The following is a 22,458-nucleotide window of genomic DNA, read 5'->3' on the forward strand; positions in this document are numbered from 1 at the left end:
CTTATAAGTCTAATTGGGCAATAACGAAAATACATACTGAACGGTTTATAAATACCTTTCTTAATAGACTTAGTTTTAGATATAAATTAGCAACGTAGATTTTTCAATTTCTTGTCTTCTTTAATGCAATTTTAATTTTAGCATTTTCAGTCAATTTTTTTTATCGTAAGGGCCTATTAAATATTCTAGCTAATTCTACTTTGTAAATTTTGATATGTATTTTTATCCAATGAATAAAGACATTATTACATTATTATTACCACTACGATCAATAATTTTAACGTACCTCCTGTCGTACCGGTGCACGAAGGACAGAACTTTCGACAACCGTTCTTATCCTCTCAAACTGTGCTGCAGACGCTGGTATACTGTTGCTACCACTAACGCTCTCTGTATAAATCTTCGATCTTCTTTTCGTCACACGAGGGACAATGCTTTGCTTTCTTCTGGGACCCATTTTTCTGTTCATCAGCTTTGCGAGAACATTTGTTCTCGACTGTTGGGATGGAGAGTCGGGTCTTAAGTCAAGAGCTGTTTTACCGGCATTAGCCATAGAAGAAATGTCCCCCACTCCATCATTCTCTACTTGTATTTTGGCAATACTGGGTGTAATATTGTTATTCGCGTCTACGTTAGGACTATTCTCGATGCTTTTCGTCCTGCTTGTTGTTTCCATGACGCCCATCAATTCTTTCCCACTCACGTGGCTGTACTCACTACTTGTGACTGTACGTGGTTCCAAATTAATACCGTTTACTTCGCTGTCTGTTCCTTGCTTACCTCCATCTTTGGCAGTCAATGTACCTTCGATTGAAGCAACACGTTTATCAGATACTCGATGAACTGCAAATTGTTGAAGTGGAATACTTTCGACAGTTGTCCAGCATTTCGATTGGGTTAATTTATCGTCAGTGTTTGGGTTTTGTTCACTCTTTTCGGAAGGTTTGGAAGAAGGATCTTGTGTTTTCTGCTTACTGTCACTTCCCTCGAGTTTCGCCTTCAAAGAAGCATACCTCTCGCTGAGTGCCGCAAACCTTTCCTCCGTGGGAAGGGAATCGTTTAGAGGCGGCTGTTTCGGAGATATTCCAAGTTTACGCACGATCCCTTTTCCACCTCCACCATGAACAGTGACTCTCGAACTCATTGTAATGGTCGAATTAGTCGTGGCTGACTTACTTGCCTCTGTTTTTTTGATCCTGGAATAATCATCAGCCTCCTCCTGGCTTAATGGAAGGAAACGCGAATTATCGAACCCCACACCACTTGAGTGTTGGTAATTCGGTTGATTTACCCTCCCTTCTGTTCTTCCAGATGTATCGTTTGGAATCACAAAGGTGATAGGAGGACGTTTAATCACGTTGACACTGCTCTTCCTTTGAGGAGGCGCAACGCTTCTCGCAGGAAGTGGAGCGCTGATTTTTCTCTGCGGAGACTGCACTCGAGGAACATCCATACTCTCGCTTGCAACCAGTTGCCTGGGCACGGGAAAATTAACGTCACCATCGGCTCTAATGTGAGACTTTTCCTTGGACTTGCTAAGTTCAGATGGACTTGAGTCTTTGGCTGTACCTTGCACTTGATGATTGAGAACCATACCAGGGCCATTTGAGTTGCGCATATCGTCCGATGGGCCACATCTCTTTGCACTATCTTTTGATTCGGTGTTAATGTTGTTACCGTTGACGCTATTGCTGTTGCTGTTGTCGTTGCCCTTGTTGTGTTTGTTTGACAAGGAATCCTTGATAGATGCTGCTGTGTTCAAGACGGATGATTTACGATCGTTTTCGGGGTTACTTTCATTTCCCCACTCTCCAGTGTCTAACGATTCTCTCAAGGAAAATTCCAAAGTTCCTGTGGGCGGCTTGGTAGAAGCAATGGAATTCCTCCGCTTCCGCTGCATAGCCTGGCTGTGGGTGATCACGTGTTGCTGAACGATAGCCAGCAGACCTTTGGGACGAGCTTCACTGGGTGACCCCTGAACATCTTTGGAATTTGGCACCTCTGGTCCAATGGGTGACCTCTTCTCTGATTGAGCGTCATCAGTTTCGCATTTAATGGTCAAAGCAGATAGCGACGGGCATCTTTTAGCTGAGTTTGGAGACAGCGTGTTGAGGACATTTCCAATGGAACCCCTTCTAGTTAGAGCCGGGCTTTTTAATATCCTCCCAAGAATGCCATCTTTGTCCTTGCTTGGGCAGTTGCATTTGCGCTCCTTTTCAGCTGCAGGTTTTAAAGACGTTTTGATGCCAACAACTTTGGATGTTGAGCTGCCAATTTGAGGAGAAAGCGTACGCAAAACGTTTCCAAGAGAACCCCTACGTTTTAGTAAATTGGGAAAATTCATTATTTTACCAAGAGCATTTTCGCTTTCCTTCTTAACCTGACTCTCAATTTTAACCTGTCTTTGGATACTTGGACTTTCATCACGTTCAATTTTACCTTTGTTGAAGTTCAAAGGAGAAAGTGGTCTCCATGGATCTTTTACGTGACCATTTGCGTGTGGCAATAGAAGTGCTGAACTGAGTTTTCCATCGTTGCCAGGTGTTTCTTCTCGACCATGATCGGATTTCTTGTCGAATTGAGGCGACAGTGATAGCAGAACATCACTCAAAGACCCTCTCCTGGTTAGGCGAGGAGATACAAGAACCTTTCCAAGCATGCCTTCGTCGTTATCGGTATTCTTTGCGGAGGAACGGCGCGACCCTGGTTCTGACCCTACCTTGCAATCGCCATCTTCGGGTGATCCATTCAGATTTATTGATACACTTGCAATGCTGCTTGATCGACGAGATTCTACTACGGGATTCAGGGAGGTTATTCGTTCTAACACTTCTGGGTCAATCACACTCCCTCGTCGAGATCGATGAGGGGCCATGGATGTGTCAACTTTCCTGAGCATCTCATACAGAGCTAACTCTTCGTCCCTTGTTTCTTTGGAGCTCTCCTGAGGGAAGGACGACCCAGTGGTCGCCGGAGAAACATCACCAGTATTGCAAGCATCGTCACCTGCATCATCTGTGTACGACAGAACGTATGTGGATACAGCCTCTATTAAATGCTCATTGTCCTCTGTGGAATTCTCGAAAGAGAAGCATCGCTTATAAAGTGGAGATTCGTCTACATTGCAATCACCGGAAGAAAAGGCTATCGTGCCATTTGCTGCGCTAGTGGATTCGACATTCTTAGTGCCTTCGTAGTACTCTTGCGTGGGTTCACAAGGCGGTTCGCTCGCAGCCCTCGACCTTAATTCTCCCTGTTTAAAGCTACCAGTTGAGCGTCGTCGCTCTTTATCCGTGTCTTCCTCTTCGGGTTTTTCCGGAATATCGTGAAGAGTGTGAAAGAAACGTACATCGGCAATGCTATGTCTCCTTCGTCTTGGCCGGGACTGTAGACTGGCGTTGTTTAGAAGGAACTTTTTCAGATCCATGTCTATGCCACAGTGGTTTACGATGCAATTAGAGATCTAGAACACTGTGCAAAGATAATCTGCAAAATGGACGGATAAAATTGATTCACAAACTTTGTCACCGTGGGTGTACCATGAATTTTTCAAACTCTCTCTGAGAAAGTGAAATAATGCTATTACTTGCTGGGAAGTTTAGCTTAAAAAGCTTATTAGCCTTTGTAAATATGTTTTCACGCAACAGACTATAAATTTGTTATACATAGTTCTACATTCAGTTTAGTTTCAAACTTTGATGTAACATGTGAAATAATACATCGATATAAGACAAAAAAGCTTGAAATGTAGATCACTTCTCATGAAACGCGCTATCAATGTATAATAGAATATACCTAATAGCGACGTGATTAACTCTTAAAACAGAAGTCAATTAAAGCGTACAGTAAGATTTGGCTCAAGCCCCGGAATTGACGTGAGAGGTTTCATACATCGTAATAAATGAGTTTGCTTATCATATTTGTTTGACAATTCATTCAGTGATCGACATAATTTCGTTTTCTTCGCTTGACCTTCACTATTCAGAAGCAGAGTCATCTATTACGATTCCGGAACTTTGACTGTATTTTCACTGACACGGCACGGAGCACTTCACGTGCGGTACGGAACGAAGAGTCAGTTTACTCACGTGCTCAAAGCAACATATTTGACTTCTTCACGCCAAGTCTTCAACAGTCATTTCCACCGTGAACCATCATTAACGATATTATTTTGGCACTCAAGGGTATAGTTCAATGCCTTCAGATGGCCAGCACAGTTAACGTTTTCAGGCATCTGTAGCAAACATTGCTTTGTTCTAGCTAAAGAGGGATATTAGGTACATCTTAAAATGTAATCTACTGTAATCCTATAATCATTGTCCGTAATATCCAAATGGAGACAAAACATGGATTTAGAGTGATTTACTTCTGAATCTCATTATTTAAAGAGTTATGTCATCGCAAACACAATCACTTGTAAATAAATTGTTGTACTGAAAGTTTTGGTTCATGAATTAATATTAATGAACTGTAAGCAAAATGGTAATGCAAATGGAGCGACGACAGCGGAATATAATTATGCGAGTACTTTTACAATAAAAAATTCCAAAGATGTTGGAGGTAAGTTACAAAATGTGACACATTTTCAAAACTGTTATTCCACTGGTAGGTATTTATTTTCACTGATCACGAACAAAGCCAGTTCGTTTCTATTCATGCGTCGTTAGCATTCCTTTATAATGATTTTTTGTATTATCGGTACCTTGGGGAATTTAGCTGTATAAAGGATTTAACTTATGTTTAGAACAGCCAAACGAAAAAAGCCTCTTCATTAAACTGTTCTCTCCGAAGTTTGAAAATCTTGGCCAATTCCCACATTTTACATAAACAACCTCATCCTTTGCGAGACTCTTCCTTGATGAAATGAAAGCTTGTCGCAATTAAAAGAGCATTATAAGTAATAATTTCTTTGTGCCGCGTAAATAATACACTGTGTATGGTCATGTAAGCGTTCTTTCTTTATACTGACAGGAAAACAAAGTACGTCCACATCTTAAAGTTATGTGCTAACACATGAAAAAAGAACGAAGTTCGCCGCTCTACAGCATGTGAACGTCGTCAGACAAATCTGGCTCATACTTTGCCGAGTGGCAACAGAAAAGTAGTTTCTATACCAAGTATCGCCGCGGTACGTGACACATAATTAACATATATATGTTAACTATGATCAGAGGAATCGAAGGTGAACAACGAAGTTAAACTGTGTAGTTCAAATTAACAATTCGATTTCAATTTTTGATCAACGGTACACAGTCAATTTAAAACGAAGGAAGAAGATATAAACTGTGGGAGTCTTTGGCCCCTTGCTAACTGGAGGAAGCCCCTTGTTAGTCCTTTAGGCATCTTGTTGCCATGTTGCCTTGAAATAAAGGTGTCATGTCCTTTGAATACCGCACGTACTGTAAAATAGATAGTGTTGGAATTATTGCGCCGATTTTAGTACAGAAATCAGTGACATTGGCTCATTTTCCAGAGTCTCTCCGCGCTGAAAAATATCCACGTCGTTTGACCTAACAAAACAGCCATAATCCTTGCAAACTGTTGAATTTCATGGATAACACCGCACTAAGAAGGAACTCTATTAAAAGGTCCCGCTTCAAATGGAACCATGTCAAAAAAAAATATTTTGTTAAAAAAGATGTGGTCAAAAAAGCCTCTATTTCCGCCAAAAATATCAATATGGCATGACTTTTGTATAACTAGAATGAACATTAAAAAGGCTAGGCGAACAAACAAACTTATAGTTTGCAGTTGACGCGAAGCAGTGTTTTGAGAATAATCCGGCAAGGACTGCACTGTTTTAGCCAAAGGACGACAAAACATATTAAACCTAAACGAGTTCTAACACTGACACAATGGCTGTCCTGCATAGTAATAAAAGAACATCTACCCTAGAGGCCGAAACTAACAGAATCCTAATAAACAAAGTGACAACTTTTACTGCGTCGAGAAAACAGGAGGTGCTTGTTGACAAATGGGCAGAGCTTACTCATAGTTAATGTGTTATCCCACTTCAAAACACAACAGAACGTGTTAATTGAAAACAAAAAAGTTATGTTATCTAGAACAGAGAAAGCTGAAGAGCCAATCAAAATGGTCAGATATGGTAAAGTAAAACTGAAATATGTATGGTCGAGGGAGAGCTGGCGTGAAATAACAATTTCTTCACACGACTGACTTTACGAAAAATAAGTTACATCGCGAACGTGACCTTAGTTTTGTTCCGTACAATCAAGAGTGAAACTTCTGGCATAAAATCGTCTTTCATAAGAACATGCTTGTCATACGCTGTTGCGCGTGCTGAAGTAGCGGTGTTTAATCAGTGTTTTCCCACCAAGTTTGGCAGGGGCGAGTATTACCACCAATTTTATGGCAGGAGTTCTCGGCTGTGTTATATAATATTACACAAACACCTCCTAGTATACCGTATACTAGACACATTATCACATTGTACATATTAGATAGTAAAAAACAGAGGTCATAGTGGAAATCGCGCGAAACAGGAATGGCGAAAAAGTCGTCGCAAGATGTGGGTAAAACCTCAGTGTTCCCATTTTGCATTCCGACTAAAATCTCCTGAGAAACTGTCGCAGCAATTGATCTAGCTTAGTCATTGTGAAGTTCCTAATTGATGTAAGGATTAGTAACGTCTTAAGTCGGGTAATAATACGGCCGTATGATCGTGTTTTTCTGCAATACAGTCTCACTTAAACACATACGTCCAGTATAAATCGGGTCTTATTGATCTTTTAACTCAACGAAACGGTATAAAAAGATTACTGTTAAAGTAAAACTCGACTTGTAGTCAATAACTTGCCTGAGCCTCGACTGGATCATCCTAAGTTCTCTTGCCGAAAACAACGGTTAACTTCTTTCGAGGCGGTCATAGATGAAGCCACGTTACAAGAACTGGAATTTTCTTTCGTGATTATTTTCACGCGAGCACGGCTTAAACTGGTCTAATATACAAGCTCCTAATTGGAACAGAACGTGCAATACACCTTTAGTCAAACTAATTGACCGTCTTCCGTGGACTCGAATGCCCTCTGGGAATTGATTATGTATGGTCATAATGCCATCAAGACACTCAGTAAAGCATGGCTCCAGTGGGCAGCAAAAGACAACAAAAGGAAGTGCTTAGTTTAAACCTCCATATCAAGGATTGAGTCTTTTCCGCTGCTTAATACGCCCATATCTCTCAAACTTTGAGTAAAGAATAAAGGAATGGGTTTCTTGACGAGTTGTTCAAAGTTCATTGGCGATAGCGAAAGCAATTGGATGAATTGATTGGTAATGAATGGTATTCAATCAAGTTAATGATGTATTGTGTACGTGCGTTGACTAAGAAATTGCGAATTTTCATGATCAGTGAAGTCTTTGGCAGGTTTGCTTCACGACTCTTAGTACACTATCGCACGTCGACGAGACTGACTACCTTCTACTGGGCAGTTACAGTAAGAAATAAGGAAATTGTTATTGCAGTTGTGTTCACAATAGGAGATTGAAAACATTCAGCGCTTCAACGTGACTGATACAACGCTCTTAGTAGAGCTGGTTGAGCTTTGAAGCCGCCTACAACAGGAGCAGAATAATTGTGAGTTTAAACTTGCCAGTGCGTGATACGAGGAAAAGATATAATTAATAATAATGGTAGGTAGGTAAAGTCTGCATACGAGCCAAGTGGCCCATCAGGCCGGAGCTTATCCCGGTTTCTGTAGCATGAAGCGACTAAGAGTATTTCTATTCCCCCCTGGATGGGATGCTAGTCCATCGCAGGGTTACCCCCAGCATTAAGTTCGCCGGTACCCATTTATAGACCTGGGTGGAGAGAGGCACTGTGAGAGTAAAGTGTCTTGCCCAAGAACACAACACAATGTCCCCGGCCAGGGCTTGAACCAGGACCACTCGATCCGGAGACGAGCGCACTAACCATGAGGCCACCGCGCCTCCCATAATTAATAACAACGATAATAAATAATAATAATAATAATAATAATAATAATACTAATGCTAATAATAATAATAATGAATAATAATAATATTTAAAATTGATATGGCGCAAATTAAAATCTAAATTAATATGATCACATATGCCTGACAAACAAAATATATTAATTTATACTAAAAGTATGAATGCTTATTCTCAAGCAACAAAAGATTCTGCAACATTCAGCCTTCCTCTTTTCCGTTTTCTTCTGTAAAATTTTTTATTGGGGATAACGAGAGAACGCTAGCCGTCAAAACAATCAAGAGCCAACCTTCGCGCAACAGACCAACAACCGGTTTCTCTCTACATTTTCTTCCACTCAGGGAGTGGCCAACTGGTGGCCAACTGCATTGTTGCACATCGATCGCATTACAATTTGAAGCAGCTTCTTGATTTCTCGCTTGGAATATCCATGACAGGAAAATGCTGAGGTAGCTTTGCTTGACAAAAAACAGGCAAGGGCGCACACTTGTGATGGACTAGCATCCCGAACAAAACTGAAAAAAGTGAATGAATCAAGTCAGAAATTAAATATCTCATTTATAAGACGACTCAGTGGGTGCATCAAAAACCACACAGGTAAATGTCTCCAAACTAGTTTACAAGGAAAACTTCGAGAGCAGTAGAGAGAATATGATAGTTGATATCTCAGGTTTTAGGGGCACGATGATTAGTTCTGTCAGGTTTAATTGGCTTTAGTTGTATGATTACTAATGCCATGAAGGATATACTGCATAGAGATCCTTTCCTCTAAATTGCAAATTTCAATTGCAAAACAAATGTATAGTGCGCCTCTCTCTCCCCACTAGTACCGCCACATCATTTACCAGTACAAACTTAGCCTCTTCCAGGCGTTCAGTTAGTTGGGGCGCAGCGCGAAAAAAAAAAAAAAAAACGCGAAAAAATAATTTAAAAAAAGCGCCGCGAGAGGAAGCGTTTTTTTTTTATTTTTTCGCGCGCTGTTTTTCGCGCTGCGCCCCAACTACCTGAACGCCTAGAAGAGGCTAGTACAAACTGAAAGCGGTGAACCTTACCTTCCTTGCAATCAGTAACGCTGGTTCTCAGATTCATCGATTTCTTAATATCGATCGAGGACAGGAATCCATGGTCTCTCTTTGTACTCATCTCCAGTAGACAGAACAGGACAGGACAAGACAATCATCATTTTTATTTAGCTATTTCTCTTTCAGCTTGGTCCACTGCTTCTTTAGAAGGCTTTCACGTCTACTTCATTCTTCATCGGTCTCGCCTGTACGTTAGATTAGACTCAATTAGACAGAAAACAAGTACCATTCTTTTTCACTCACATGCAAGCGAGAAGTGAAATGAGTAAGGCTCTGGGGATGGGTTTAGAGGACTTCATAAAATTTCTCACCAAATTGCAATTACGTGAGTAGAAGGAAAAGTCTGAGTAGTGACCATTAGGCTGTCATTTACGGTGGGAATCTCGACTGTGAGCACGCAGTAGTCGGCGAGCGTGTTGCTTAGAAACAACTTATTGCATTAGGGCTTAGGCCCGGTTCATACGTCGCATTTCTGCCGTGTCGAATTCAATTCAACGAATTAAATTCGGCAGAAATTCGACGTCTGAATCGGCTGCCGCATTTCTGCCGCACGTTCGACTGGTCTTGTCGCATTATCCGACAGAAATGCGACACCGATTCAGACGTCGAATTTCTGCCGTGTCGTATCTAATGCATACATTATGTTAATGTATTGAGCATGCGTAAATGTTTTCCCGCCGAAGAAAAAGGAGAAACTTGGCCACTCCCGACCCAATGCCTGAACATATTGCAACACATACTGCTCCGTTGTCAGCCTTGTCCTTCTCGTTCCATTGGCGGACAATTTTTCGCAAAATTAAAGTCTTTCGTCGCTCAGTATTTTCGTCCGCCGTATTGAATACTCTACGTTTAAAGCATTTTCCGCTGGCCGACATATCCGACAATATAAATCCTGAGTTAAGTGTGACACAAGTGCGACGTATGAATCCACAGTCGCATTTCTGCCGCACTTAATTGAATTGAATTCGACATGGCAGAAATGCGACGTATGAACTGGGCCTTATTGACATTCCTCCTGTGAGAAAGTTCGGAATGCTTGCGCGATCTCTGATCTCTGTATATGCATGACCATATTCGAAACCTTCTTGGCTACTTTGACTTATTAAAGCACAATTGGTCTTGTGAGACTATTGTAAGTTCGCCGGGAGAACGAGAAAAACATTGTAAACACCGAGGCGTATCACAGTTCTTTCGAGTTCGACCAGACTTCCAGAGTTTTTCCTGAACTATATGGCAAAAAGGGTTGTTTTATGACTGAGAAGCTCGAAATATAATTTTCTATGTTTTATTAAGTTATGATAAATGATTTACAACCAATTACAGTGTGCTCCCAATCACTTAATAATTACGTAAACGCACGATTGAGAGCCAATCACCGTTCACGATCGAGTATATTTCATTAATTTCATCAAAAAATGCTTTGTTGATTTTTTTGTTTTAGCGTTTCAGTAAGGATGGAACGTTCGTCGATTCAAGATTCTGATATGGGACAGCGTTTAGAAGTTCACACGCCGAGTGCGATTTGCAAAGGCCACGATCGGGACTTGAATCATTCTGAGACCCTGTCCACACTATGCCGGAAAAATTTGAAAAAGGTTTCACTCTGAAAACGCATCATATGTTTTCCGTCTACACTACGCCAGAGAAATTTGAAAACGCAACAATAACCGATCATATTGGATTTGTGTTTGGGAAAACCTCGGACAGGGAAATCACGTGATTCTCGCGATCGTGACTTCATCGTTTTCGAAAAGCTCCGTTTTTAAAATGTCTTCCTTGCACACTAAAACGCAAAGTCAGCGTTTCCAAATTCCTCCGCTTTGAAGAGCGTTTTCGAAAAGCTCCGTTTTCATGACGGATTAATGTGACAGTAGGCCTCACCGTAGGAATAAATCTGCGTTTTCAAATTTCTCTGGCTTAGTGTGAAACACTCAAGATGGGAACCCAAATAGGTCACCAAGAAAGTATGAGGTCTAAGAAAGTTTATCCGCTATATAGGCCTTATTCCCAGGGCAATCTCCCTCAAATTATTTTAAGATCACTCTTGGTTTCGGAAATCCCAATCCCGTGACACGAATTTTAATTCGGGTGGACAGCGCAGAAGCTGCTTTACGCGCATTTTCACGCTTCACGAAATCATCCACCCATCGCCGAGGTAACGTTATATACGGGAGAACTGGGTACCATGACTAAAAATAACTTGAGAGGTACCCTTTGTCCTCTTTTGAGGTCGTATAGGTCATTAGCTTCATTTGAAGGGAATCATATAAGCTGATACAGTGGGAAACCATGGGTGCCGCTATCCAGACGTAGAGGTTTAGAGGGAAGTTATTTTTTTTCCTCCTCGTTACCCTGCCATCTTTTCGTGGGTCAGGGGATACCGACATTTTTCTCTCCCTGCTCTAAGCAGTGAACACACCATTGATACACGCGGGACCCATAAGAATCTGTACTACAACCCACAAATGCAACAATATCATTTTGCTTTATCTTTTCTCAAAAGGTACTTGCTGTAGTAAGCTTTTGCAAAAGGGAAATATAGGGCGCAGAAAACGTGGTTAACCAATAACCGTTCTGTTAATCAGGTTAACCTTTAGTGATCTCCCTCTTAAATTTGTTACGAAATCTTTCTAGGTTATCAAATCGAATTCCCAGGTTAAAAGCACGTCAGAAGACTATATTTCTTGAGCCATTATCACTTTCACGACATCTAACTTTCAACTGACAGGTAAATAAGCTTTAGAATAAATTTTAATCCTTCGAAAAATAAGTAAAACAAGAGCAAACATTGAAAGGTTGAACACGAATGTGCGCAAATTTGCGCAGTGGTTCAGATCGGGGCTCAATATAGTTTTACATACGCTTACGTTCAATAATGCGAAATAATTTGAGTACCCATTCCAAATCAGTATACTTAGATTACAAATATTCCCACAACCGTAGCTGAGACTTAACATAAAGCCACTGTTCTCACCTGAACAGGCACCAAAACACGTTTGACAATCACTCCTACACCCCTTGGCGCTACAGACTGTCGACAGTAAACAACGGGAAATGTCCGAACGGCATTGCAAAGAAAAGGCGCCGATGGCGAGTCCCATTTTCAGTCCATAATCAGGATCCAAGGCTCTTTTCTTTGTATCTTTATGTCGCTTTTCCATAGCAATCGTGCAATCTGAAAAGAAGAGCAATGTTGATTGCTCATTTCTCACTGAAACTAGCACGCAAGCGCGCAGATGCGCAGATGTATCAAAAAGTTCCCGCCAAAATCGCAAAAATAATGAAAATCTCTTGGCAAGGGGACTGTGAGCAAACAAAGTACCGTATTTTTCTTTTTTAATGCAAAATAATCATCTATTTGAGACTCGTATTGTAGCAAACTTAGAAAGTAATCCATTCTCTAGCAAGAAATCTGCGCATTTACACAGACCGGTACCCAGTCTACTCTCGTCCGCAAATGAACAACACTGGAAACGATGATTCTTGCATCACGATATGCAACTGCCAGTAAAGTCTTAAGAAAGTCAGTAATAAATTCCCTCAATTTGAACAACTACTCAGCTGTTAAAGAACCGAACTATTAGCCGTAAGTTACAATGGTCTCCAGCCACAGTGATTCCCTTGAAGATAACGGGATGGAATGTGAACCATTCGATAGTCAACTGCAAGCAATGGAAGACTCTCCCACGACCCAATCACCAATATCATATATTTCAAAGAGGTTAATCCTGTTGATAACATGCTTATGCGCTTTGTGTGACTGCCTACTGCTGTCTGTTATTGGTAAGAAAACAAGTATTTCTTGTTAACTGTAGCTATTGTGAGGAAATATTTTAAGGTTTGAGAAATGCAGAGTAGGGGTATGGAGACAGAATGGTGTGAACTTCAATTCACTCCCCTTCCCCCACCTGCCCACCTGTCTTTCCCTCCCTTTCCCCACTCCTTCTTGAAGGGTACCTTTCTCTTTGTGTTCCATGTTTGCTTCCAAAACATGCAGTGTAGCAGAAGATCTTTTGCCATGATTTATGATGGCCAATACCTCTAATAGGAATTGTTACACATATTGGCTTAAGATTTCTTCATCCCTTGACACTTATGTTCCCACCCCCCTGTCCAGATGTCATTGAAAAAGAATGGTGCCTGTTTTATACTTAAATGTTTTTTTTTTTTACTGTTTGAATTGATATTTATATTTATCCTATTTGAGTGTACTATTTATTTATACTGTTTGATAATGGACCTTGTTGCGGTTTTGAAAGGTACCTTTACTGGTAGGCAACAGCGTCAGAAATGATAGTGTTTGTATGGGAATCCAGTGGTAAGATACATCCCTCAGATTTGGTTAATGTACTCCTTTGTCTAGTAGTTAAAACTTTGCTATTCATAAATTGTTTTAACTTTAGAATTCAATTTTTAAGAAAATGATTTGCCATTTGGATTCCCATACAAACACTGTAATATCTGACGCTGTTGCCTACCCATCAAAATGGCTTCCAAACCTGTGATAAGGTCTGTCTTTCACTAGTGCTTGGTATTGGTTGTAATAACAGACTGATATTTGAATTTCAATTTAATCTATGACTGCTATGTAAATTATAATATTTTTGAAAGCAGTGGATTATATTATTTTTATAGTAATTTAAATCAGTGGATTATATTACTTTTGAAAGTAGCGGATCAATCTAATGATTTGCTATCCTACTTGCCAGGATGTAAAATAAATAATTTATTTTGTAAAAAAAAAACACAATAAAAATGTTATAAATTTTTATTTTTATAATAAAAGTTTTTAACCATAGTTACAATAATATTATTATAGCAGGTGAAAGGTGGAAAAGTAACTGCCTGAGGTCTTTTCTGATTTCTCTGGCTAAGTTCTTTCTTTTTTACTTAATGATAAATGTCATCCAAATTTTCTAACCTTGATCTTGAAACCAAATGCCAGCAGGTAGGATCCTAACTGCGTTTCCATACTAGCATAAATCTATCCCTTCTATGTGTATTAGCCCACTGTACTCATCAGATATATTGGTAATGTTATTCAACAGATAGATTCCAAGTTGCCATGTGCCTTTTCAGTAATAGTTTTACTCAGCTTGATTAGCTTTATAGTTATCCTGAGTAAACATTACCTCTTTTTTGTATTAATATATTATATTGTAAAGTTTAACTTTTTTTTTTATTTGGTAATAAAGCTTCTTGTTGTTGTTGTTGTTGTTGTTGATCACAGATGTCGTCAAAATGTGGTTAGAGCAAAAATGTGGCAGGATAGCCAAGTGTGTCAATGATGTTCCTACAGGATTTTGACTTCTGTGATCATTTACGGAACAGAGGAACAACGACATAGAGTCTATTTGTTTTACGTAATAATGAAATGGGTGTCTGGAAAACCCGAATAGCGAATAGCGAATAGTCCTGAATAGTGCAAATAGTCTCGAATAGTGCGAATAGTGGTGAACAGTCGCAAAAAGTGGTGAATAGTGACAAATAGTCGTCAACAGTCACCGCTTTAGATCTAATATCCAGTGTTAATTTATCATCCAAATAAGCAACAGAATTTCAGTGAATTTATTACCTTTCCTTCTCTGGACTCAGGCTAGTAGGCTGTCCATCGCCGACATTAAAAAAACAGAAAACACAAGGATAACCTATTAAAGACGTATTTACGCTTTTGCAGTGGTTAAAACAGAAGAAATTACGTTTAGAAACACCTTTTGTCCTGATAGGTGCCTGTGCTTTTAAGCGGAAAAAATCCCATCCTAGGCTGCTACAAAGTTGACTGTGAGATACTGGGTACCCTATTTGTTACTATTTGCCACTATTTGCCAGTATTTGCCACTATTCGCCACTATTTGAGACTGTTCACCGCTATTCACACTATTTGTACTATTCGCTATTCGGGACTATTCCCTGTTAGCTATTTGCGACTACCGGTATTCGCTATTCGCTATTCGGGTTTTCCAGACAACCTAAGGAAACATATAAAATGACAAAATCTATTCATCTGTCGTCAACTAAGAACCAATCAAAATGTGAGAAAAATTTCAACATATTATTGAAACATAAATTGACTATTATGCACATATCCAAGGTAATAATTATGTCACAAAATAAGAAGATACATGTATGCATTGCAGACCTATCTTAATTGTCACAATATTATTAATAAGACGTCTGTTGTGTTTCATTTCAGTACCAATTATTCCAGTATATTTGGACATAACTGACAAACCAATGGATGGGGCACCAACAACTGCTGACAATTCAACTAAAAACAGTGCATTTACCACTGCTTCCTCGTTAGTGACAACTGATTCATCTATGGATTTTAAAATTGGAGCATTATTTGCATCAAAAGCCTTTGTTCAGGTATGTTAAATTATAAATTTATGAACCTCATTATTACTAGTCAAGTGAAGTAATGTAAAACAGGGCTGTAAGCATTTTATGATTCACTCGTTGCCTTGATCTTCACACCTGTAACAATCTTGCTGCTTTGTGGATAAATTATATCAACAAATGATAATAAATTATTATCCTTGCTTTGTCTTTAGTTTTTCAACTTCACTTAAATTATTCAATACTTAACTAATAAAAGAAACTTTACACTAATCAAAATTGAAGTAGGCTTTTGCCTAGTTAACTTTATATTGTGTATATTTTGTGCAGATCTTCTTTAAATTACATTTTAATATCTCTCACAGATTCTGGTGAATCCAGGTGCTGGGTATTTAACAGAAAGGTATGAAAAGCCAGCAGCTGTAAATTTGAATTATATGGAGTCAGTGTTACTGTTATTGCACATCCAATTTATAAGTTCAAATCTTAACAAGGCACTTTTAGTTAATTAACTGGATTTACTTTTGTGTTAGAGCCTAAGCTGTACTGAAATTGAAATGATACTACTTCTGTTTCAAAGAGAGAGAAAACATTTATATTGCCAGGTACAGTTGACTGATCAAGTTGTGGGCAAAAGAACATCCAGTTTAATTCACTGTAAACAAAATTGTCAGTTGACCAGATAGAGCATTCACTTGTATTAATGAGACCAAAGATCAAAACAATTAATTTTGTTGAAAGGATCCTGAATCTTAGCTCAGCATTCCAGTGTTCAAGACAAATCAATACTAGAGAGTTCAAAAAGATTAACAGAGTGATTTTTATTTAGTAGTTGGTTTCTATAGTTATGTGACTGTTATTTTTTCAGAGTGGGTTACAGCATCCCATTATACAGTGGTTTCTGTGTGTTATTTATATCAACTCTTGGTAATGATTAGTCACACTTATTGTTATTACTAAGTTAATTTGGAATAATATCAATTCATAATTAAGATAATATTATTTTATTTAGCATTTTTTTAGATAATGGTTTGAAACCAGGATGCGACAAAAATTTGTGAAACACTAGGCAGCTTATTTGGTAAAAACCGATAACTTGAACAACAGCTTCATATGATGCCAAATTTATTAGATCAAACACTCATTGACTGACTTGAAGTAACTAAACAAACTGAATCCTGACACCTTGTTAGTACAATAATAATAATGAAGAATTTGCATTGCACAAATTTGATATGGATATGTTCAAATGCGCATCACAACTCAAATTATCTAAAACTATAAGTTACAAGCCCTAGAATTACAATTACAGCTAACTAGTCTAAATCCCAGAAGTGATGGTTATCAAAGGCGGGAAAAAATAGAATAAGATAAAATAAAACTTAAAAACTAAAATTCTCAGAAAATTACAATATTATTTCGATTTTATGAAAACACTTTACAAAGAAGTATGTGTTCAGTTTTCCTTTAAAGCTGGCAACAGTGTCCCCAGACCTGATGTCGAGGGGAAGAGCATTCCAAAACTTTGGTACTGCATATGTGAGGGAACACTCACCAAGAGTTACATTAGATAATGACCAGGTCCTACATTTAGGGCTCTTCTGAGATCATCTTACAGATCCTACAGCCTTACAAATCCATAAGGTCTTCAATACAACATTTACGTACCAACATTTAAGTCAGGGACCAACCAAACCATAGAAAGAGCAGTTTACTAGATTTAATTCTCTGACTGGCAGGCCTCCTACATCTACAAACTGGCAGAAACCTTAACACAATACTGACTGATCACTAATAATATTATTGGCAAGAAATGGTGATGTCAAAAATCACAGTGCCGAACATTTGATTAACAATAACCAGGTCAAAACTTGCAAAACTGGCTGTAATGACTGGTGGCAAACTTTACATGAATCTTACAGCCAATAGCCTAACGGCTAAACTGACCGGTTATATTCAAAGGACCAGACTTATAATACCGTAAACTGACAAACAGTTTTCACCCTACATCTGAAGTTGACTTCTGCTCAGGTGGTTGTAATGTGAGTCATCAACCTGTAGATGTTCTTTTCAGAACTATCCTTGCTTGGAGATGATCACACTTAGGCAAACTTGATCAATGATTATTTTACCAATTGTATTTTGGCAGCAGCAAATGACAAATGAGTATGTCAATAAACCCCAAATAACAATATGGCCCAACACCTGTAGGATGATGAATTTTGATGCCCCCCCCCCCCCCCCTGGTTGCTTACTTTCAAGAGAGACATCTCCAATCATGAATGGCCAGCAAAACTGTAATTCAGAATGTACAACAAGATTATCACAAGATTGCATGTATTTTGGTAAAGAAAGATGGCCACAACAGAGAATACCATAACCTGTACAGTGTTGATTTCTTAGTGACTATCAAAAATGGGATTATTCTTTCAAAATTAATTAAACATGTTGCAAATGATCAATAATGTTGCATCACTCAAAATAATCAAAGCTTACAGGTGATAACTTTGGTACTACTGGTTAATAATAAATGTTAATAATAAATTATATTACTTAATACACAATAATTGTAAAAGTGAAGACACAGTATATTTATTAATCTGTTGCAAAATAGTCAATGATTGAGTAGGCTTTCTGCAGAATGTTTAAGAGAAATCATTTTACAGCTTATTTTGATAATGGGTTTCTTGTGCTTTTAGTGTACGCCTTTGCAGAGAGTTATGGACTTCTCTTCTCGGCCCGGGCTATCCAGGGATTAGGTTCCTCTTTGATTCTTATTTCTAGTAAGTATAATATACAGATTTAGCCAAGCCTAAAAGTGGAGCTCCTGGGCCGGGTTGTGCAAAGGCCAATTAAGCTAACCCAAGAGAAGCAAGAATTTTGATTTGAGTTGTGTAACTTTACGGTTAGGTTTTCTGTATATTGTTTTGCTTTCTGTTTTGAGTTTGAATAATCCCTAAATATACAAAACAAACACAGTGAAAAACATTTGTATACAAGAAAAATTTATACCTCTGTTAACTTTTAATCCTGGGCTAGCGTTAACCGGCTTCCACACAACCTGGCCTTGTTTATAACAAGTTAACCTGACATGAGCCTGTGATCCAATTAAAAAAAAAAAAACCAACACTTGGTCAGCAGTCAACTTTGAAAAAACATGTGACCTCGATGTGCTCTAAACTTGAGCCTGCAATATGGTCACATGATACTGGTCAGTGGATACCTTGTTTTGACAAGTGTCAATTGAACATGGCGTGGAAGTCCAATGTCAAAGAAAGAGGCTATAAATTAAGGCTGCATATGTGTCAACCTTTTAGCTGGTATGGCTGCCATCTTGTGCGACTCCGTCATCGTTTGTACGTGCCCACGAGCAATACCACTAGCCATGATAACCTTGAGAAAATCAATTCATGGGTTTCCATTTTTCCTATATGAGTATGGGGCTCCACTCGGAGCTCCACTAAGATAGTGCCTTGCAGTGTACGCAATCTGACCTACATTCAATGGAGTTTTGAATATTTGGTATTTTGTATCCCCTCCTTACTTAAAATAAACAGAGTTTTATGTGATTCTGAGGTAAACAAGTCCTTGAGTATCACTGAAGTGTCCTCGACAACTTCTTGAACAGTCTTTGCGTTAAAAAAAGTCATTCCGGCGTTTATTAACAATTACGTTGGATCTCTGTGTAAGAGCTAAGTCATCATTTATTGCAATTCTTGTCATCAAATCTCATGTTTCTCAAGCAAGCTGTGCATGCGGTTTGATCATACAAATTTCTGTTTTTCTCGTTACCTTAAAGGTTTAGCAATGCTTGCAGCTGCCTACTCTGATGATGATGAGCGTGGTACTGCTATAGGAATTGCTATGGGAACAACCGCTCTTGGAGTGTTAGGTATTTATTGAAAATGACAGTTTCTGAGAAATGTCCTAAAATCTGTAAGTACATATTATTGATAATATGTAAGTGGTATTGAAATTATCGCTTCTCTTATGAAATAAAAGTTCTTCTGTTCTCAGAGGGGTACCAAACCTTAGTGCATTTTGTATATAATTTGGAAGGCTTTAGTATAATGTTTTTTAAAAAAAATCATTTGAGACAAAAATTCCTAGCAGTTTAACCAATATTTAATTGCTCATGTAAATGTTGACCTCAGACTTGTCTAGCAAATTTATCACAAAGCCTCAGTTTGAAAATTTAAATTTTAAATTTTTTATGATGAACAAATTTCCAAAGTAGCAAAGAAGAAAAGAACACCCTTGTGAAAACAACCTGAAGGTGCCAGAGGTTTGAGAACATTTCTCACAATCAAGGCTTGGGGTGAATTTTGAGCGTGTGACATAATCATGCAAAAGACCTACATGTATTATTCTCCTTACGTTCTTTAAGCATGTCACACGATAATTATAGAAAATCTTCTAGACAATTAAACCCCTCAGGGGAAATGAAACATAGTTTGAAATAGCAGGAGTTCGAAATAACTGATAGTAAATGAGGGAAATGATTTGGAGCTCAAAATAACGAGGAATCCTAAATAACCGAGTTCGAATTGGCAGGGTCCATCTGTACCTGTAGACACTGAGCAGACTGATAATGTCTGGAAGTACGTGTACTACTTTCTGAGTTCTCTGAATTGTAATAAAAGGATTATGGACAACACAATGTTTTTAAAGGATTGATGACTTATTAATCTAGAGCTTGTTTCTTTCAGTTGGACCACCATTTGGAGGATTGTTCTATGCTGTTGGTGGCAAAGGCCTTCCATTTTTCATCCTTGCTGGATTAATTTTTCTTACATTTGGTTTGTATAATTCTTTACTATTTTGCTATTCTATACATTTGTACTCTTTGTATCATATGATTGTTTGAACCCTTTCAACATTTAAAGTGTTCACTTCTAATTTCATTGCTGCCGTCAAAGAATACATTATTGCAGTAGACTTGTAACAAGAATCCAAGAAAAATGAATATTATGAGATTTAGGACAATCATAAAGGAAGTTTTTATTATTTTTTAGGATCTCAAATAAGGAGTACTAATTCATTTGTTACTGATATACAGTAGAACCCCATTAATCCAGTCATCAATGGGCCATGAACATCTGGCCATATTAGCGGGGTGGCCATGTTAATGGGGTAGAATCAAACCTTATGACTGGTCTAAATGGAGTGATGTCTTTGAGAACAGAATTATATCACAATTGCACTTCTAAACAACTGTTCTTTAGTAAGCATCTGGAAAGCAGGTATAATAATTTTTTTAAAAACATTGAAACTTGAATCGGTGTATAAAGCATAAACAATGGAAAGATGAACATAACTGGTTTGAGAGGCCATATAAACAGGTAAAGTTATAAAAGATCGTACAGGATGGGATTTCAGAATTTGGCCGTTGGCTGTATTAATGGGGTGGCTGCATTAACAGGGTTTGCTCATAAGAAAATGTATGGGCATTTTACCAGAACAAAATAAAGTGGCCATAATAATGAGGTGACCATATTAACGAGGTGACCAGAAGGCAGGGTTCTGCTGACTGTAACTAATTAACTCACAGACTTACTGATGAGATGATAATATCATTAGCATTTTGGGGATTTAATAAATGTCACTTTTAATCAGTAAATTTCACTTTTAATAAATGTTACTTTGATATTATTAGTTGAGGCTCTTAATTAGCTTTGGTACTATTAGTTAAGGTTTTTAATTAGCTATTGTGGAGTTATTTTGAAGGCAAACAACTAAGTAACTTTTTTTTCAAACCCCTCCTCCCCCCTCCTGCTGATACCTTTTTTGGTGAGCTTGCATTCATCCATACTTTTCTTTTTGTGAAACAGTGTTGGTGGTCATTGCTAAGAAGCCAGTTATGCCAAACATTGTAAGTTACCTTTATGATAATGATCTATATGTTCACTTTTAAAATAAACCCTGTGAGAAAGCACATGCTACATCTGTAATTACTCATTTTAACAAATTTAACAGATCAATTATAAGCAGGTCAGGTTCTAAAACACTCTTTCAGGTAGACTGGAGATTTCTATCACATATAGAAATCACTATCTACAACAGAATAGATAGTGAGTAATGAAGCCACTAAGAGAACAGCCTTCGTGTAGAATGCTAGTAGATTTTTAGAGAAAGCCTGGAATATCAACACAGAACTAGAACAAGCTGGCAAGATGTACTTATGGAAATAAGTGATTTTCCTTATTTTTCTTTAAGTTGCAGAACGGTTTCTGCCAAAAAAAGCTGTGGAAACACTTCTAGGCAGCTCATCTTCCAAAAGCATTTTCATACTCTGAGTTTCAAACCTCCACTCGTGTTTCTATAATTCAATTGATACAAAGAAATTGTTTTCTTTTTCTTAATTAATTACCTTAGATAGGTTGTTAGGCAAACTCATCTAAACATTAACCACACTAATTTTACTTGGACATTTAAGTGAGAGATTTATAAATGCAGTAAAAGCAAAACAAGGAGATCAATGTTGATTGAAATATTCCAGCTTTAAAAAAAGTAAAATTATATTGTAGACTGTTAAACCAACACTCAAGGACTTGTTGTCAGATCCCTACATTCTTATTGCTAGTGGTAAGTACTTACAAACCTGTGACTTTTATTCACTAACTCAGTCTTGGAAGTCTTTAACTGTGTGTCACTTACAGTTGGAGTAATTTCTGTTTTAAATTTTAAGCATATCAAAATACACCAGATAAAGAGGAATAAACAGTGTTTTGGCATTGATTTATATGAATTTTTTTATGCTGAATTCATCATGGCGTGGAATGCAGGCAACATTTTTTGGGTGAGCCCTGGCAGTATAATTTTGGCCAAGCACCTAGTAGTAATGTTGGGGTTGCAAAATGTAACGCTGGGCTGTGAAGAAAAACCAGGTCAAGAAGGGGAGGGGAGGGGAAAGAAGAAAACGAATTCACTCAAATAAAATATTCACAGTTAAGAGAGAGTCGTATTTACCTTTTTTGAAAGCAACGTGTCTGGAACATTCCCCTGCAGAACAGCAGAGAAAGAAAGTACTATTGATATAGGCACCTATCAATGTGTAATGCATGGTAA

The 22,458-nt window shown here is 38.2% G+C and overlaps 2 protein-coding genes and 1 long non-coding RNA gene across 3 annotated transcripts in view; 1 reads left to right on the forward strand and 2 right to left on the reverse strand.

The window, feature by feature from the left end:
- The window catches only part of LOC145478210 (uncharacterized), a 38,897-nt gene extending 34,545 nt beyond the window's left edge, over window positions 1-4,352 (reverse strand). Inside the window, exon 1 of the mRNA XM_081456158.1 lies at window positions 287-4,352. Coding sequence (XP_081312284.1) covers window positions 287-3,427 — 3,141 coding nt within the window. The 5' untranslated portion in view covers window positions 3,428-4,352. The remainder of the gene's footprint in view (window positions 1-286) is intronic.
- A 3,711-nt stretch (window positions 4,353-8,063) lies between these two features.
- On the reverse strand, window positions 8,064-12,320 carry LOC145478221 (uncharacterized). The gene is made up of 2 exons (XR_014048211.1): window positions 12,026-12,320; window positions 8,064-9,236 (listed from the first exon to the last, which is right to left on the reverse strand). It is a non-coding gene; the product is annotated as an uncharacterized LOC145478221 (long non-coding RNA).
- A 210-nt stretch (window positions 12,321-12,530) lies between these two features.
- Window positions 12,531-22,458, forward strand: part of LOC145478219 (synaptic vesicular amine transporter-like) — a 19,247-nt gene continuing 9,319 nt past the window's right edge. Inside the window, exons 1-9 of the mRNA XM_081456168.1 lie at window positions 12,531-12,834; window positions 15,245-15,420; window positions 15,756-15,793; window positions 16,259-16,317; window positions 18,090-18,173; window positions 19,190-19,282; window positions 20,100-20,189; window positions 21,222-21,262; window positions 21,918-21,975. Coding sequence (XP_081312294.1) covers window positions 12,648-12,834; window positions 15,245-15,420; window positions 15,756-15,793; window positions 16,259-16,317; window positions 18,090-18,173; window positions 19,190-19,282; window positions 20,100-20,189; window positions 21,222-21,262; window positions 21,918-21,975 — 826 coding nt within the window. The 5' untranslated portion in view covers window positions 12,531-12,647. The remainder of the gene's footprint in view (window positions 12,835-15,244; window positions 15,421-15,755; window positions 15,794-16,258; window positions 16,318-18,089; window positions 18,174-19,189; window positions 19,283-20,099; window positions 20,190-21,221; window positions 21,263-21,917; window positions 21,976-22,458) is intronic.

Source organism: Orbicella franksi, chromosome 2, assembly GCF_964199315.1.
Source record: "Orbicella franksi chromosome 2, jaOrbFran1.1, whole genome shotgun sequence".
NCBI lineage: Eukaryota > Metazoa > Cnidaria > Anthozoa > Scleractinia > Merulinidae > Orbicella > Orbicella franksi.